At 39.4% G+C, this 19,773-nt stretch overlaps 1 protein-coding gene across 1 annotated transcript in view; it reads right to left on the reverse strand.

The window, feature by feature from the left end:
- Positions 1-3,238: 3,238 nt before the first annotated feature.
- The window catches only part of LOC149316732 (phosphofurin acidic cluster sorting protein 2-like), a 94,918-nt gene continuing 78,383 nt past the window's right edge, over positions 3,239-19,773 (reverse strand). The window contains exons 24-25 of the mRNA XM_089516132.1: positions 13,807-13,920; positions 3,239-10,378 (exon numbers count right to left, since the gene is read on the reverse strand). Coding sequence (XP_089372258.1) covers positions 10,266-10,378; positions 13,807-13,920 — 227 coding nt within the window. The 3' untranslated portion in view covers positions 3,239-10,265. The remainder of the gene's footprint in view (positions 10,379-13,806; positions 13,921-19,773) is intronic.

Here is a 19,773-nt window from a genome sequence, read left to right on the forward strand (position 1 = left end):
ATAAGGGGACTAAACTTCATTTGCCTATGCTGGGGAGACTGGTAAATGTAAAATCTTCCATCTTTGCTAAATTGGCATTTCTTTTTCAATCCACTCCTTCAAACCTGGGCCCAAAGAAACTAAAAATAAATTAGCAAAATAAGTAACCAATTTATTGCAAGAAATTTTAAAAATATGTTTTGTCCAAGTAGATGTTTGTTTATACTGTGTCTTAACCATTATTTTATATCTGCTCAGGTTAAACACCTAATGCAATTTATGAGGAATGACAATTTCACTTCCTGGGTGAAATCTGAAACACTGGACGAAAGTCACTGGCTTGTTCTTCTGCTTGTCCCCCTCACTATGAAAAGCTAAGTTAGGACAGATTTTTGTAAAATGGACTGTCTAGAATCAATGGGGGGAGGTCATCAGCTCCATCTCCCTTTCCCTTCTGTCTGATATTGCAACACTCAGCATTCTGGTGTGATGACAAAATAAAATAACAGAGGATGAAAAGATAAAGGAATATTCAGATTGCTGGATTTCTTCATCAGGGACAAATCACTCTGAATGACTTAAAGGAGAGCCTTGTAGATATTAAATATTTGTGGTTACAGCAAACCCAAGTTAAACATTTCACCATAACCTTTATAGACAACATGGTCCAGTCAGATCCCTCACAAAATTTGAAGCGAAATGGAGAATAGAATTATAGTACAAAGGATTAGTATTTAATATTTATAAAGCCCTAATTGATATTTCACTTGCCAATATTTGGAGGACCAAAGAAATGTGAGAGCTGGAATTATCTACAATATATACAGGTACACTGTGAAGCTATATAAATCCATCCCAGTACAATAGAAAAAGAGACGACATTTATGCCTGGTTAAATTTAATTAAAAAATTCCCAAGTGCTGGAGGGAATGTGATGTGTGTGGCTCCTCTGTCCCAGGTTTACTGATTTTTTTTAAGCACAGTACTTGAGGTTTTGCACCAAATAACAGGACAACATTTACAACATTCAAAGGCAATGCTGTTATCCATCTTTGAGGATGAAGATGTTTTAAACAAAAAATTATTACACCCGTCCCTCCCCGTTTGCAGACTTGGGAGTCCATGGTTTTAGTCCTTTGCGGACGGCAAGCAAAGAAGAACAAAATGGCGCATGAGTGCACCGCCATTATAACAAATGGGACATGAATATCCACAATATTTCCAATTCGCAAGGGGGTCAGGAATAGATCCCCTGCGAATCGGGAGGGACAAGTGTACACTGGTACTTGGGGGGGGGGGGGGGGGCTAGAATAGATGTGTCCAGAAAATGGTAGTATTTTAATTAATCAAATACTACTTGAATATTAAAAATTACTTACCTAAATTACTTTAGGGCTTGAGTTGAAATGATCTGGATGTTGGCAGTGTTGGAGAAATTAACATACAAAAAAGTTGCATAAGGTAAAATTAAGAAAGACATGCTCAAAGGGGTTTGGTGGCTATTTGTTGTGCTTTCCCATGCAAAAACCTATCAAAATACAGTCCAAGTAAAATTGTGGAGGAATCCTTTCTGAAATGCCTCCATGTGAATCTATCCGTTTGCAGTTCAATAGATAGATACCTGATAATCAGTAGCCTGTTGTTTAATATTAGGGTTGAAGTGCAGGAAGGCAAAAGCTGTTTATTATTATCGTGTGGTATTCTTGTCGTGTTTTGATGCAAAATCAGTTAAAACCAAGTCATACCTATGATTCTGGCCACTTGCCACCTTTTTTGGAAGATGACCATTTTGCAGGATGCTACTCAATAAATTACAAGGATAAAGTGGGGAATATAATGGTGGGGAACACATTGTAGAATTCACCAGTTGTCCCATCCACCCCAGAATTTCAGTTTGTATTTTCTGTATAACATGTTTAAGTTTGTCAATTTTATGCTCAGTGGACTTTTTCAAAAACAGTATTAGCATTAGTATCATCCAAACTAATATTTCAAGGGGATTATGGGGAATATAATTTATTTATTTTTTAAAGTTAAATTGACAATTTAAGATCTTGTAAGACTAATTCAATTCCCTGGGCCAAGCAACAAAGATTCTCTAACTTTAAGTCATTCGTATTGGATCTGAATTTCTTCCTGGCAATATTTCTACACTTTATAGATCTGTTACCATGGCTATGTGAATATGTGGAGCACTTCCTTGAGTAATGTTTATACTCCTTGACAGCTGAGTGTTTATTTCTCTGAATATCTATCAGTCCCTTAGCCTCAATCATTTCAGTTAAGTTGCTTTTTCTCTCTGTCTCTATTCATCAGGCATTCCGTGCATGTTCCCACTGAATGCCACATTTCCATCTTCATTTATCAACATTACACCTTTTCTGAACTCCTTCACATTTCCAGCTGGTATCTAATAAAAATAACTTGGTCTTTGTTAAATGCATTGTATGTAATAAATTATGGGCAAGTTGTCCACAAAGAGAAATGTATCTTCCTCCTGTTAGCCAGCATGGTGTAGTGGTTTGAGCATTGGACTACAGTTTAAGACCAGGATTTGAATCCCCATTCAGCCATGGAAATCCATTGGAAGATCTTGGGCAAGTCATATTCTCTCAGCCTCTGAGGAAGGCAAATGCTGAATAAATCTTGAATAAATCTTGCCAGCAAAACCTTATGAGTGGTTCACCTTAGAGTCGACATAAGTCAGAAATGAGTTGAAGGCACACAATACCTTCCTCCAAGGTCCTTAAAAATATCAGTAACAAATGGCCAGGACTTAGATAATAAGATCAATAGTCCTTGTACCTTAGAAGACCCACCACTGCAAACCTGTCTTTCTTTTTAACTGCCCTCGAGTTGGTCCAGGAAAAGAGAGGGGGGGATTTTTTTCCCAGGAGTTCTATGAAATCCAATATTTAATCTTTTGTTCATGATGTCCCCTGATTTAGGCTGCATACCTCGAGTAAGATCTGGTAGATCTTTCATTATTTGTGCATGAGAAATTCCTGTCTCCACTGCCTCACTGCACATGCTCTCTAGTTCAGTAATTTTCTTTGTAAAGTCAGATGGCATAGCATATTATCTGCTGGCTGAAGGGCAGCTGTCCAAACTTTTTGCAGTTTATGCTTATAAAAAGCTTCTGCGTCTAAAAGCTTTTAACTGTCATCTAAATATTGTCAAATAAGAATAGGACATTTTGAAGAAGAATGTGAAATAACCTGTTCCCAAACAAGACTACAAACAGATGTGTGATTTCCAATCCAGTTTTATTAGTGGTGCATTAGTATAATAAAATATTTCATAGTCTACATTGCAATTTATTCCAAAAAAAGCTATGTACATTTACCGTCTTTAAAAAAATTCAATGAAAAAGATGGACTGATCAGAAATAGGTATCATGGGCAGCATCCCTTCATTTGACAGTCTGAGCAATACTATATTGTCCAGTAAGTTCACTTTCAACAAACTTCACAAGCTGCACACAGAATGATGTATAGGGCTAAGCTGCCAGTTCTTGGATTCTTTACTTTAAGAGGCAAGATATTCACCTCATCTGTTTCTCTTTTCAAGGAAATCTACAATTCGCTTGTTTGCTGAGTTTTCCCTTATTCTTTCTCAAAACTTAGGAGCAAGTGTTCTGAGTAGCAGTTTGGAAACAAACAGGCAACTAAGGAGTGTAAACTAAACCTATCCATCTTGTACCATGCAATCAGTGAGACCAAGTGGCCATGAAATGGAGGAGGTAGTTTTTGACAAGAAAAAACTTGAATATATACAAGACCACAGTGCTTGTTTTATATACGTTTATGGTTTACAGAGTTGGGCTAACATTGCCTAAGCCAGGTATACAATCCCCCCCCCCCATCCCTTCCTCCATTACTTCCATTGCAAGCAACCCCATTAATACCTGGATTTCGCACTGTGAAGTCTCTGCAACTATCTAATCTACAATGCCTCAGTCTGAAGAAGCTACTTGGATGGAGGGATTCTGCCTTGGTTGGCTTTTCAGAATGCCCCTATGATAACTTGCTCTATGGGGACTCCTTGAAAGTAAAATACCGACTGCGCAGGAACCTCACATTAAGATACTAATGAGAAAGCTACTTCAGAGAATCATGCCACCACTCTTCTGCTGCAGCATTTGCCACAACTGTGAGAGAGGGGCCACCATTTGTTTCTCCAAAGCAGCCACCCTGCTCATGGGGGCTTGTTGGGATGGGACTGACTCACTATCCCTCCTTATCCACCTGATGTGAAAGATTCACCCCATCCCTAGGAGAACTGGTTCTAATTATACTGAATCTCAATCTCAGCTCTTGCACTTCATGACCATTTGGTCCCACTCTTTTTTTACACACACACTGTATTCCTATGACAACTAAAATGAACGGATAAACTCCAATGCATGAAAATGTAACTCCTACGGTGTATAAAATGGGACAAGACACTTGTAGTGAGCAAACTAATTTAGCTTAGGATGAAAATATCTACTTAAGCAAACCAGAACCCAAGTAATTTTTTTCAGTACATGTCTCCAGCCATAATAGATCCATTCCTTGGACTGAATGCTACAAGAATTTACATAAAACCAGTGAGACAGTGCATAGGAAGCAAAGCTTCTGTGGTGATATTCAATAAACTTCCAATAAGTGAAGCTGGTTCTGGAACCACACCAACCTTTTCCTTGAACATATTATGGAAAAAGCAATTACAACAGTACAAAAAAAAAACCCGGGAAAGGAAGAACACTGTAGACCTACCAGCAGTATCTGCAGAGTTCTCAGCAGAGAAATGTAACACATCTTTCTATAACAGCGTTGCTTCAGGGCCGAACACTATCATTTCAGAGAAGCAGTCCAACATGGATAAAAGAGGAATAATTAATTTTTGGCTTGAACCAGCTGGTGAAGAACATCAACATGTTGGACCATTCTAGAATAACCTGTGTACTGCTTCAATATACACAAATGTGCTCTTTTCAGTTTAGCCCAAATATTCACCTATTTTACAGTTTTTATTTATTTACAATTTTTATACATGACAGAACTTTAAAATGTATTGTGGGTGGATTACAAATATAAAAACACAGGATAATAACTTTTAACAAAATTAAATGCAGTAGACATATCAAAACCTCTTGTGAAATTAAGAGATAGCAATAAAACTTAAATAGTAAAAACAAAAATAAAAATCAGGACTGAATGCCTGCTAGAAGAGAAAAATCCTAGTCTGGCATCTAAATGCTACCAATGAGAAAGCCAGATGGATTTCTCTTCTGAGGACATTCCACAGAGAACCGCTACTAAGTAAGTCTTTTTCTGGCAGCTAGCCATTACACTGTTCTGGCCACTAGTATTTAAAAGCAAGATTTGGCAAAATGTGCTATCAATTTTGCTGGATTGCAGTTGCTGGACTGCACTTCCCAGCATTCCTAGTCAACAGATACTAATTTGGAATGGTGGGAGTTGCAGTTCAACAATATTTGGAAGACCCAACCCTGTTTTGCCGCCATACTTTGCTCATCCTGGCTTCAACATTTAGCACCAACAGTTCATGTAAGGCATGGAAACTGACTGGTAACTGAGGTGTTGTGTTTAAAAACACCAGTCCCACTGAGCTGCCATGCTGCTCCATTCTGCACTAACTGAAGTTTTTGGACCATCTTCAGAGGTAGACCACATACAATGTATTGCAGTAATCCAGGAAGTAGGCTACCAGTATACAGATAACAGTAGCGAAACTATCTCTGTCCAGAGAAGGTTTTTGTTGGTAAATCGGTCAAACTTGGTAAAAAGGGCCCCATGCTACTGAAGCCACTGAGGCTTCAGGTAACAGTTGGATCTATGGGCAACCCTAAACTACCAACTGCTCATTCTTGGGGAATGCAAACCCTTGTAAAGCAGGTTGAGCACCAGTTAACTGGACAAATAGATGGCATACTAACTGGACTTTTATTTTCTCTTTTTTGAATCTAAGTTTATCAGCCTCATCCATCCCACCATCAATTCAGAATCATTACTTCCTCAACTACATTTGAGGAAAAGGAAAAATAGAGCTCAGTACCATTTGCATACTGATGACATCTCACTCCTTCCATCTGTGGTTTTAAGTTCACATTAAAGAGTAGGGGAAGCAGAACTGAACTCCTGAAACCCCCAGTGTCAGTGCAGGAAAGCAACAGAGCCACAGCACCACCTTCTGGAACTCCTTCTATGGGTCAGAGCAGAATCATAGAATCATCATAAAAGAATGCAAAGGTCTCAGAGACAGTCTTCCCAAAAGGATACCATGATCAGTGGTATTCAAAGCTGCTCAGAGGTCCAGAAAAAACTGCAGTGTTGCACTCTCCCTTTCTCTCTCCTAACAAGGGTAATTTCATATCTTATCCCATTGCCAGCCTTTTCATATAGAGGCCACACACCGTTGGTCCCCCTCAGTATAGTAAGTAAAGTCTTCCCAAGGCAACAGTAGAAGGCAGAGAGAAATGTCATCAGGGTACATCTTTTCATTTCCTTTTACTTGATTTGGCTGCCTGTGCCTGTTAACTACTGGCTCAAATCCTTTTCTCTGCTTGTTAGCAGCAGTCTGAGTATTGCTTTACTACAAAGACCTTGCATGAATTGCATGTTATGTAGGAAAAAACACATGTGTGTCTTCACAGGTGATAATGCTGACATGTGGCTTACTTCATTTTTCCTATCAGCAAGGTTGGGCAAAGTGCAGCTCGTGGGCCACATGCAATCCCCTAAAGAAAAATACTGTTTTGCTCCAAAATGCACTTAGGGGATGTGGAGGGCATTTCCATGATGTCTGAAGGTGTCCCCAAGAGTCAAAAACATGTTTTGCATTTTTTTCCGAAAAACATTTTTTGTCCCCAAATGCCTCAAATTGTTTTCTAGGAGTCATGAGGTGCATTCTCATTATATTTTGTGCTCCTCCAGGGAAAATTTAGGCCCAGGAGAGGCCTTTTTAAAACAGGGAATGACTTATGTGACATTGTTGTTAAAAAGCCTCCTCTTCCTGTCCTAAAATGGCCCCCAAAGGACAATGAAAATGGCACCCATACCCCCAAGGGATTTGAGGGCAAAAGTGTTCTTTTAAATACAAAAAAGTTGCAAAAGCAGATGTGGTGGACAGGTATGGGGCTCTAAGATCTCTCAAAGAGCTAATGCATCCCCCTAGCCTTCCACACCTCTGTTATTAGAAAGTTCTATCTATGTTTTCTTATAAATGTTCACGGCTGAATAAGTCCTAAAAGGAAACTAGGGTTATATTTGTCACAATTGTTGAAAAGTTTAATATGGAAGAATTGAAGCTGGAATTCAGCAGCCCTAGAGAATTCCAACAACAGCTGTCACCAAGAACAAACTGTTTTCATTTCCAATCCTGCTTACCTGCTCTAAGTTTTTTTCCCTAGCAATAATTCATATACATACTTTTTTCTGATTATGAAGCAGCATAGCATTTCTTGATGCTGTCAAATGTGATGAGATGAAGCTGCTTGAGAAGAATGTTTCTACCAACTCCTCAGTCAGCAGTTCTATATCTGCAAGAAAAAAGCATTGACTGCTATACCAGGAGCTTGATACCCTAACCAGTTCAGCTTTAGTATGTTGTCCTATATTTTAATGAAATAAGACAAGGGAAAAGCAGCAATGCTAACAGTCTGAATTTTGCAGTACTAATTATTGGTTTCTTGAATGTTCAGGTCGAACTTGACCAGAAGTTGTGTTTATATTTGTATTTGGGGATAGAATGAGGTAGGAATGAATCTAGTGCTCTCCGACTGAAGACGTTTCCCACAAATTTTATAGAGAATATGTCTTAACATACAATTGCAGAAATACAGAATATTCTATTCTGAATCACAGTTGAAAAGTTTAACAGCTGAAGATTCACCTCAGCTGAGAGCACAATAGTTGTCATGGGAAGTATGGAAGACCCAGACATGCTACAATTTGTCTCTATGTACAACTGATAAAATCTTTAATTACATCTATTGACAATATTATTGCAAAGAAACGCAAAGGCTGTCCCAATCACTACTAACCAGTCAAGAGCACTGTAAATTAGATAGTAAAGATGAAATGTGTTTGGATTATTATGCTTGGACAAGCCAAACACCTTCTTTTCAGGTCCCTTGTGTCCATTTCACAACATCACGAGAAACAATTATGTGCTTGTGTGCTTTCTCTCCAAGGCATTACTGGCAGCTATCCCAGAGCAGCAAGGCAAATTTCCTCAGATTAGATCATATTGTCAAAGGAGTGTTGCTCCCTGACAAAAAGTTAGTGTCATTTTCTCAGAATAGCAGCAGAAACGGAAGTAATCATGTGATGCATAGCATTTTTTAAAAAATAAAATAAATATAAAACAGCTGTCTGTAACAGACATCTTTCCCCCCTCAAGACCTATACAACAGTGGCTTTACAGGTGTCTTCAACAGTAGCTTTTCAATTTTCTTTTAAGAGAGATCTACTATACTAACAATACATGTTCTTCTTTTGGTGCAAAGAACAGCATGCACCAAGCACTCCTCTTCTTGGAGGTTTGCAGTTTGCCCACAAATACTCATGATTACTAATCTGCAACTAGCACTTCATCCTGTAAACTCCCTTTCAGAGTTACTAATCCACACAGAGCTGGTTAAAGAATTAGAAAACTACCAGCTAGTAAGAAGACTGAAACAAGGAGGAGGAGGAGGAGGAGGAGGAGGATCATCTTTATGGCCAGATAGAAAAGCTTGGAGGAAATTTCCCAAGATATGTATATTAGAACAAACATTTATTCCATCACTGAAGAATTTTTATTTGCGGGAGAAGCACAAGCTATGAACTTCCTCCAGATTTAAACCTGTGGAATACTTTTACCTCTCAGATATGTTAGTCTGGAGATCACAATTTATATCCCACTGGAAGCAGTGAGCTTTGGGACATATATTTCAATCATCCTAGTTTAATGAGGTATAGAAAAAGAGCCTTACAGGCACAGAAGAGAAAGAAGGTCAAAGTGCTTCAACAGGATAAGAAAACAATAGGAAGTGTTATATATGGTGACACCCCCCCCCCCCCAAGATATTAGTATCATGTTGGGGGGAAATCAGTTTCACGAAGCTGAAGACCAGCTCCACTTCTCTGGCCCTTTTTTGGCAACATAACATTTACAAGTATTATCTCACATTTAATGGTCAGGGTTGTACTGAAAAGTTAGTAAATGCTACATGCTATGTCACAGTACACACACACAAAGCCCAAATGTGTATTCTACATGGTGGTAATTTCAGTAGTACCTTTCTCACAATAACAATTTTTGTAAATGGAAAAATTATAGATTATACTGGTATATATTGGAACCACTGAGATATAATAGACATGATTTAGATTTCATATCCTGCTTTACCCCATCTTATTTGGTAAAAGCCCAATCACACAGTCATAGACGAGCAAACAAATGAGTGGCAATTTTAATTCTAGCAAGTAGAAAATCTGGACACAAGGAGAGAAGTATCTTAACAGTATTATGGTAGTTTAAGCTTACTTCTACTTGCCTGAATCGGGACACTGATTCAGAAAAGAATGGTTATTTTCAATAAAATCAGAAACAAGTTAAATAGTTTTCTGAGCCAATCTTATAACAACACATGCCACCTCACAATGCTCCAAACTCCTTTTTCTTTCCATCCTCTTCATGTGGAGCAGTAAGACTGGTTGAACTCCAGACATTAAGTGCTAACAAGGGACTCTAAATGTTTCCCTCCTTCTCAATCTCCAAAATGACATCTTAAAAAACTTGTGTTGCCCAACGGCTAGCAATAGCAATAATGCCACATAGCAAAAGGGAAATATGGGGGGGAAAGGGAAAGGGGCAAAATAATCAGATACCCCAGACATGTAAACAATTATGAAAAGAAGTAATCTGAACGATTAAGAGGTGAATAGATAGAAAAAGTCAGAGAGTCCTCTCCAGTTTAGATCTTTCATGTTGGAATAGTATAACCATCATCCCTAACCTGCTGTCAAATAAACCTCCCACTGCTGTTCAACTATTTCCATGTTAATAAGCAATAATTACTTTGACATTTTCATGAGTCCTGCAAGTAGCTTAGATGTATGCCAAGAATTAAAACTGAATTGCTGCTGTTTCAAGTATTCTTCTTTCCTCACAGCCAAATGAAGAACAAACATCAGTATAACTAAGCAGTTATCCAAGCACATACATAAGTAAATGCATGAGAACGCAAACAGCTGTCACTCAGTGTTTGGTGGTATCACAGGAATTATCCTACATTAGGATTTAGAATGTCCAAATATGCAGATGGGAAAATGCTTGACATGGGAAGACCACTGTGCTGCTAACTGGAAGAACTTCACATCATTCCATTCCACTCCGTCTATAAGCACTACAGTAGGAGACAAAAAAAAAAGTTAGGAAAATATTGCCTTGAGACCTGGCAGTAGTTTTTACTTTGATATGACACAGCTCTATAGCACTAGCAACATCATTTCTATACCACTTATCAGCTGTATACAAGCACTCGCTAAGCGGTTTACAATGTGTAAGCCAATTGCTCCCAATAAACTGGACACTCATTTTACTGACCTACGAAAGGATGGAAGGCTGAGTGGACCCTGGAGCCCTACCTAGAATGGAACTCACAACCTTGTAGCTGCATTACTGGCATTTAACCAATGCACAACCAGGGCTCCTCAGGGCTATAAATTTCTGTCTACCAGTTTTAAAAAATGTTCATGTATGTTGCGAAGGTGCTTCCAAGAGAACTTCGTATTTATTGTAGACAAACAGCTGTGTTAACTTACCACGTGGAACACAGAATCACAGAATTGGAAGGGACCCCCCACAGGCCCTTGAGTCCAACCACCCACTCAGTGCAGGAACTCTGGCTACAGCATCCCCAGCAGATAGCTGGGCACCTTCTTTCTCAGTCAGGGATGCTTTGATTGGGAATTCCTGCATGGCAGGGGGTTGGACTGGATGGCCCTTGTGGTCTCTTCCAACTCTATGATTTTATGATTCTGAGAAAGAGACCCCACCACCTCTAAGTAATTGTTTTCATTGCCAAACAGTGCTTACTGTCAAGAAGTTCCTTCTAGAGTTCAGTCAAAGTCTATAACTTAAAACCATTAGACCTGGTCCTACCCTCTGGGGCAGCAATGAACAAGCCTGCCCCTTCCTGTCTGTGACAGCCCTTGAAGTATTTAACCACTACAATCACCAGGCTGAACACGCCCAACTCCCTCAACTTCTCCTCATATGTTTTTTCCTTGTTGCCCTTTCTTTGAACCTCCTTCAACTTCTCTATATCCTTCCTAGTTAGGCTAATTCCAGCCTGTTCAGGACACTGCAGTTAATTATCAGCATATTAATATCATATGACTTGTAATGTTAATACCTTGCCTTATCTGAATTCAGACTCACTATCAGCTCTCCCACACAGGACCACCCTGCCATTAGGCAGGATAAGGCAACCACGGCAGACTGAGAGTGGTGTGGGATCAAGATGGCAGAACATAGGCTATGTGTTGTGTGCACTCTGCCTGCCCTGTACAGATGCTATACAAGCACCAGCAAGTTTTGGCAGCCGGTAAATATGCAACTGCTAGTCCATTCGGCTTCTGTTCATGATAAGCCGAAGGCACCATGTTCATTTCAAGAAACAAAATATTTGAGGATAGCCTGTTCATGCATCTCCTAGTTCACTTGGGTCTGAATGCCATGAAAGTCAACATCTAATCTTCAGACATTCTTTCCCATATAGAAGTTAAACTTGAAAGGAATTTATAGAAGTGAAAGCATTAGTGATCATGAGATTTTCAGCTCCCCTATTCCACTTCATAACTGTGAAGGGATTGGAACCAGTCAATCACAGCTGGAAATGCTGGGATGTGGGGGTTTGGGGAGGGATACAAAACTGAAGCTTGTCTCTGACAGAAAGCAGATGGGGAGACATTACAGAGAGATAGGAAGAAGATGCACACAGAGAGGGGACAACTGACTGCCAGCCAAGGGGAAGAACTGGATAGGCTTTTGTGGAGGTGTGAATGATTAAATAGGGCAGGGGTTAATGTTTGATCTAATTCAATATGAATAAACTTCTACTTTTTTTTCACAACTGTATCTGGCTGTGCCTGTTAAGTTTTGAGTGTCTGGTCCCCCTTACTACAGTGAACCCATTGAATAACACAACCACTTGTCCATATACTGATCATCTAGAGGCCCAAGTACCCAATCCAGGGAGGGATCCTGAGGGGGAAAGGGGCAAAGTGAGTAACAGGAACCCAATGGAACTGTGGAGCAGGGATTCATCAAATGTATTTGGTGTCAAGCAGCAGGATATTGTGAGTAGGCCTATTTGGTTAAGAGAAAATCAAAGAGAGGTCTTGGGTGGACAGTTGGCTGCATTTTGCCAAAAGTGAGGAAGAGGGATGGAAAAGACAAGAGTTGAAAAACCTGAAGAAGAAGTGCTATAAAGATTTAGAGGAAAGTGTAATCCCTGAAGTGAAAAGGTGATGTAGAGGATTACAAAAGGAAAACAGTGAAAATCCACAGGCTGACAAGAACACTAAACTCATTATGATGATTTCTGAAGTAAAAGTACAACATCAATAAAGTAAGAAGAAAACAACCATAAATAAAGTACAAAGCCGTGGTCTGGAATGAAATAAAGTATTTCCTAATGTAAAAGTTGTTGGGACATGTAAGAAAATATTGAGATTATGGCTCTCAAGAGAATAAAGGACCACTAGCAGAAAGCCCTGTTCTAGAAATGGAAGAAGTATGTGAGGAGACAATGGAGAACACAGACACACCACAACTGAAACTAGTGAGTGTGGAAATAACAAAAATAAAAGAAAGAATCAAATTGACTAGATTGAACATGAGAGATAGTTAAGGAAACTAAGAGAGAGAGAAATATAAAGACAAACGGCATAAAAATTAGAGATTTATAGCTTGAAATTAAAGAAAATGCAGTTGACAGGAAGTTTAATCCCTAAAGATACCAACACCAATGCTTTCCTTCATCCTGATAAAAACAGATTCCCCAAATAAGATAAAGAACAATGGCTAAAACAACAGAATAAAATTGATGTTTTTGAATCGGAAATCTGGAGTAGCTGGAGCAAGCAGGGTTAACTCCTTTGGAGGTAAAAGGCTCAACAAGAAATACTACTGAACATGTAAAAGATGATGACCCAAAATGAAGTTAACAAACCAGATGAAACAAATGTACAAAAGAAAAGAAAAGGAGAGGACTTTGGGTGAAAAGACAAGTCTAACTGTAACTGGGCAACCCAGAGCTCATGTATACAGACCTGTAAGCAATCTGAAAATAAACAGCAGAAACACTGCAGAGTGGCTTAGAAGAGGTGCTAGTAATGAGGAAACAGTGCAGGGAGACACAGCTCCAAATAGAAGACTTTGAGAAGATGGTTCACCAACACAAACAGTAGCAATGAAGGAGAAACAATTGTGTATCACACTTGACTCCAGTAAGAAAGAGGAGAACAACAGTGGAGGAGATGGCAGCAAATGGCAAAAGAAATGCTGGCGGGACTCAGCCAGACATCCACATACTATTGGAACACTCATCAAGTGTACACCACTGGCCAGCAGGAGACCACCTCCAAAGATTCAACAGCTCTTACTCACTGGGAATGGCTAGACTATACACCAGGGACTACGAGGCAAGAGTGACTTGTATGGAGAGATGCTGTGATATGATCCTGCTCTACAAAGGAACTATAACATAACCCCCAGGAGATGGAGAACACATTGTTGAGATATTCAAATGAAGGCTATTACACTTACCCCGCAACATATTCTGCTGATTCTTTGCTGTGCAAATCAGACGGTTGATACCATCAATACACTGGCTCTTCGAATCATACTCTTTGTCTTTTACTTTCTTAGGCAGAAACATCACTAAAAGAAATCAAGTAGATATTTAATCACATCAGCAGAGTTATTTTCTGCCTGTTACCTGAGAGAGTTGGTGCCCTGAGGATCTGAATATTAATGGACTGGTAGAAATTTACTTAGACTTCAATGTCAAACTAGCTCTGTACAAATACGTTGGGAGTAGCATGTTAGAAGTAGGCAGGACTATAACCAAAAGTGAGTAAAGCCAATTACCATTGTTGGCACACCACTCCTGATGTGATCATCCCTCATACTACCCACCCCATTTCCAACTTCTCTCTCACACATACATTTATAGGAAATCTTGGAGGCCTATTATATTGCTTAGCATTTTTAAGATGAACTAATTTAATATCCATCAAGCCCTGGCATGTACTTTGCCTCCAGTATAACTGAATGATCTGTTGAGAATATTGGGTAGTCAGATTCTGAACTGTTTTGAAAGAACATATCACAAGACCCAGCGCCAACTGTTGGCTGGTCATCAGTGCATCTTTTTTTGGGACAATATGCTCAAGTGAGTTGTTCCTCTGCAGTTTCAAACATTCTTGGATGATGCAAGTATCTGAATCAATTTCAGTTTAGATTTGGGCAACAAAAGAGTTTTGTTTGCCCAGAGGGTAGAGAGAAAAAGTATGGTCCTGCAAATTCTCTTGCAAAATCGACTGACATGTCTCAATTCTTTTGAACCTATCAGCAGATTTTGATACCATTCACTACAGCTTCTTTTTAGACTGGCTGTCAGAAACAAGCAGCAGAGGTCATGTACTCCAGTGGTTTTGTCTGGAATAGCAATTTCCAGAATGTGATGTTGGTAAACTACTGTTTACATTTCTACGGCTTTTTATTTTATGGGGTACCATAGGTCTGCACTTTGTGTCTAATGCCATTTAACTTCTCCATGAAGTAACTGAATGAAATCATCATACACTGTGATAGTGATCACAGCCAACACACTTTCTCCTTTCCATCAGATTCAGGTGAGGATTTGGAAATCTGCCCAGCACCAGCATACAATATCTGCAGCATACACTATAATAGCAGCCACTACTGCCATTGCTATAGGCTAGCTGGATAGCTGTCCATAGTGATGATGTTAAGAATTGGCTGGTGTACTGACTGGAGTTCTTCTGCCCTAAATCCTACGGTGCATCCACATGAGACCGCTACTGAGTCCAGTCTGATACTTTTCAGTGCTGCAGCTGGTGCCAGTTGAATCATTTGCTTTTTCATGGCAGCCTAAGTGGTTTCTATAGAATAAGCTCCCTCATAGCTAGGTAAGACTGATGTGACTTTCCTACAAAACCTGGACACAATTATTAAAAAATGTGAGTTAGCATCAAATACAGAGACTTGGTGCAGGGAATGTATCTTCTGTTTTGAAACATCATTTGTTATCCAGAGTGCTTTTTTAAAGCCTTAAACAACAGGGATCTAGATCTCTAAAGGATTACTTTCTTTTTCATGAACCTGCTCAAGTATTAAAATCTTCCTCAGAAACCCTTCTTCAGGTCTCTCAAACTTTCATAACCAGGCCAGTGGTGACTGGGGCTATCAGAGCTGGAAGGGACCACAAAGCTCATCCATTCAGCACTCCTGACAGATGGCCATTCAGCCTCTGTTTAAAAAATTTCTAAGAAAGAGACTGTATCACACGCTGAGGCAGTATGTTTCACTGTTCACACAGCATGACAGTTTCACATAGAATGACAGTCTGCTTTGGCATAAAAAGATATAAAGGAATCCCGTAGCACCTTAAGAAAAAGAAATATCTAGCATAATAGCCTCGTCTGGCTTGATATTAAAATTCTGAAGACTTTCCCTCTTTGTTGTTCTTCTCTGCCCTCGAGTTGGCCCCCAACTCATGGTGACCCCATCGATGAGACATCTCCAAGCCCCACTATCCTCCACTGCTCTGCTCAAGTCCTGTAGATTCATGCTTGTGACTTCCCTGATTGAGTCTATCCATCTAGCATGTGGGCTACCTTTCTTTCTATTGCCCTTCACCTTTTCAAGCATAAATGTCTTTTTGAGCGAGTCATGTCTTCTGATAATATGGTCAAAGTATGTTAGCCTCAGTTTTGTCATCTTGGCTTCCAGGGGGATTTCTGGTTTGATCTGTTTGTCTTTTTGGCTGTCCATGGTATCCTCAGCACTTTTCTCCAGCACCACATCTGAAATGAGTTATTTTTTAAATTTATTTTCTTCATTGTCCAGTCTATACATGGTGATCGGGATTATTATTATTATTGTTATTGTTATTATGAAGATTTATTTATAAAGCACTGTAAGTTTGCAATAGCAATAGCAGCTTCATTTATATAGCACTTCATACTGCCTAAGTAGTCTCTAAGCTGTTTACAACTGTAAATTAAGTGCCCCCAACAAGGTAGGTACTCATTTTAGCCACCTAAGAAGGATGCAAGCCTGAGTCGAGCCTGAGCCCTTGGCTGGGTTTGAACTTGCAACCTTATGGTTTGTGAGTGAGTGGCTGCAGTAGAGGCATTTAACCACTGCACCACCAGGTTATTTAAAAAATAAAATAATACTATTTTATTTTTAAAATAAAATAATACTGTGGCTTGGATGATTCCGACTTTAGTGTTCAGAGGAATGTCATTACTCTTTACAGTCTTCTCTAGTTCTTTGATAGCTGCCCTTCCCATTCCTAGTCTTCTTATTTCTTGGCTCACTTGGTGAAGACATGAGAGAGAGCCTTCTCAGTGGCTGCTCCCACCCTTTGGAACCCCCTTCCATGGAAGCTAGGCTGACCTCCTCCATGCTGCCCTTTCACCAACAACAAAAGAATGTTTTATTCAGGCAGGCTTTTTAAAATATCATAGAATCATAGAGTTGGAAGAGACCACAAGGGCCATCCAGTTCAACCCCCTGCCATGCAGGAAATCTAAATTAAAGCATCCATGACAGATGGCCATCCAGCCTCTGCTTAAAGACCTCCAAGGAGGGAGACTCCACTACACTCCGAGGGAGTGTGTTCCACTGTCGAACAGCCCTTACTGTCAGGAAGTTCCTCCTAATGTTGAGGTGGAATCTCTTGTCCTGTAGTTTGCATCCATTGTTCCGTGTTCTAGTCTCTGGAGCAGCAGAAAACAAGCTTGCTCCCTCCACAATATGACATCCCTTCAAATATTTAAACAGGGCTATCATATCACCTCTTAACCTTCTCTTCTCCAGGCTAAACATACCCAGCTCCCTAAGGCATTCATTATAGGACATGGTTTCCAGACCCTTCACCATTTTAGTCGCTCTCCTTTGGACACGCTAGTTTCTCAACATTCTTTTTGAATTGTGGTGCCTGGAACTGGACACAATATTCCAGGTGGGGCCTGACCAAAGCAGAATAGAGTGGCACTATTACTTCTCTTGATCTAGACATTATACTTTTATTGATGCAGCCTAAAACTGCATTGGCCTTTTTAGCTGCCACATTGCACTGTTGACTCATGTTCAACTTGTGGTCTACTTGGACTCCTTGATCCCTTTCACACGCAGTTTGATTCAGACTCTCTGTTTAATAATCTGCTCTAGAATCTTTTCTGGAATAGATGTCATACTAACTGGATGATAATTGTTGGGATCCTCTTTTCCCACCTTTTTTGAAGATGGGGACAATGTCTGCCCTCCTCGAGTCTGATGGAGCTTCTCCTGTTCTCCAGGAGCTCCTACTTGGACTCCTAGATCCCTTTCACATGTAGTCTCGTTCAGCCAGGTGTCCTCAATCCTATATCTGTGCATTTCATTTTTCCGCCCTAAGTGCAGTACCTTACATTTCTCCTTGTTGAATTTCCTTTTATTAGCTTTGGCCCAGTTTTCTAGTCTGTTCAGGTCATCTTGAATCTTGATCCTCTCCTCTGGGGTGTTAGCTATTCTTCCTAATTTGGTGTCATCTGCAAATTTGATAAGTATGCCCCCAATTCTGTTATCCAAGTCATTGATAAAGATATTGAATAGCACTGGGCCCAGGACAGAACCCTGTGGGACCCCACTGGTCACTTCTCTCCAGGATGAAAAGGTGCCATTGTTGAGCACCCTTTGGGTTCTGCCAGTCAACCAATTACAAATCCATGTAATAGTTACCTTGTCTAGCCCACATTTTACAAGTTTCTTTGCAAGAATTTCATGGGAAACTTTGTCAAAGGCCTTACTGAAATCAAGATACACTATATCCACAGCATTCCTTTCATCTACCAAGCTGGCAATTTTATCAAAAAAAGAGATCAGGTTTGTCTGGCATGACTTGTTTCTCTGAAACCCATGTTGACTTTTCGTGATTATGGAATTGCCTTCTAGATGTTCACACACTCTCTGTTTAATTATCTGCTCCAGAATCCTTCCTGGTATTGAAGTCAGACTAACTGAATGATAATTGTTCAAAAGGGTGGTTTTTATATGGGAGATATGTTTTAGGCTATGTTTTCAACTTTTATATGTTTTTAATCTTAATTTTATACTGTTTTACCTAGGTTATTTTAATTGTTTTTTAAAATAGTTTTTAAAGTGTATTTACCTTGTGAGCTGCCTTGGGTCCCTTTTTGGGAGAAAGGCAGCATAAAAATGAAATAAATAAATAAATAGGCTGCTGTCACCATTCTATTTTGATGTTTGATCGTAGGTACAAGAACTCTAACTATTTCAATGTCTTCATTCTCTAGGTTGAATTTATCTGTTTCTTTCATGGTTATTATTTTCGTTTTCTTCATGTTCAGCATTAAGCCTGCCCTTGCACTTTCAACTCTGACTTTCTTTAGTAATTGTTCAGTGATGTCTTCCCCTAGTATTGAATCGTTCGCATATCTGCTGACATTCCTTCCTCTTATCTTCATTCCTCCCTCTACTGAGTCTAAACCTACTATTCTTATGAGGTTTTCTGCATACAAGATGAACAAGTAAGATTGATAGACTCAGACTGCATCCTTGCCTGACTCCTTTGTCAACTGGGAACCAATCTGTTTCTCCAAATTCTGTTCTAATCGTAAGCTCTTAGGACAAGAAATTTCTCTTGTACAGATTTCTAAGTACAGCTTTCTCATCAGGACTATCAAATGTAGTGGTACTCCCATGTCTTTAAGAGCTATTTATATAACTTTTCATGATCTATGTAGTCAAAGGCTTTGCTACAGTCTATAAAGCACATGCTGATTTTCTTTGGAATTCCTTGGCACACTCCATTAGCCATTGTATATTTGCAATGTGGTCTCTAGTACCTCTTCCTTTCTTGAACCCTGTTTGGACCTCTGGGATTTCTCTATCCATAAATGGTTGGAGTCTGTGCTGCAGAAGTTTGAGCTTAATCTTGTTTCCATGGGAAATTAATACTATGTTCTTGTAACTCTATAGTTCTTACCCTCTACTTTTTTTCATATACCTGAATCTTTATATTAACCTGTTTCAAAAATTAGGATATTTGTAAATCCTAATTTTTCAAGCATGCAAATCAGCTAAGTTTCCATCAATGGAACCAGCAAAGTATTCAACACTAATCAGGAATGTGATCATGAATTCACTTTTTACAGTTCTGTTTTCGCTCTACACACAATCACCCAGCCCCAAGGTGAATTCCTATGATCACTGGAGTTTAGTTAGAAAAATGTTAAAAACCTTTTGGGATGTGAGAGAATTCAATTTGAAACACTGTCAAGCTTCCATTTGTGGAATAATTGGCCCCGCCTTGTATTAGTCATCCAACACAGCCTAACAAGACAGATTTTTTTTAAAAGGTGCTAAAATTAGCTGGAAACTGTTGCAATTAAATTCATCTGACATACTAATAACCCCACAGAACCTAAAAGTTTTGACAGACATATTTTACTATTGAAAAATTAGCTTAACTTAGTA

This window comes from Sceloporus occidentalis, unplaced genomic scaffold (genome assembly GCF_023333645.1).
Source record: "Sceloporus occidentalis isolate IW3139 unplaced genomic scaffold, rSceOcc1.0.p SCAF_3, whole genome shotgun sequence".
NCBI classification, from domain to species: domain Eukaryota; kingdom Metazoa; phylum Chordata; class Lepidosauria; order Squamata; family Phrynosomatidae; genus Sceloporus; species Sceloporus occidentalis.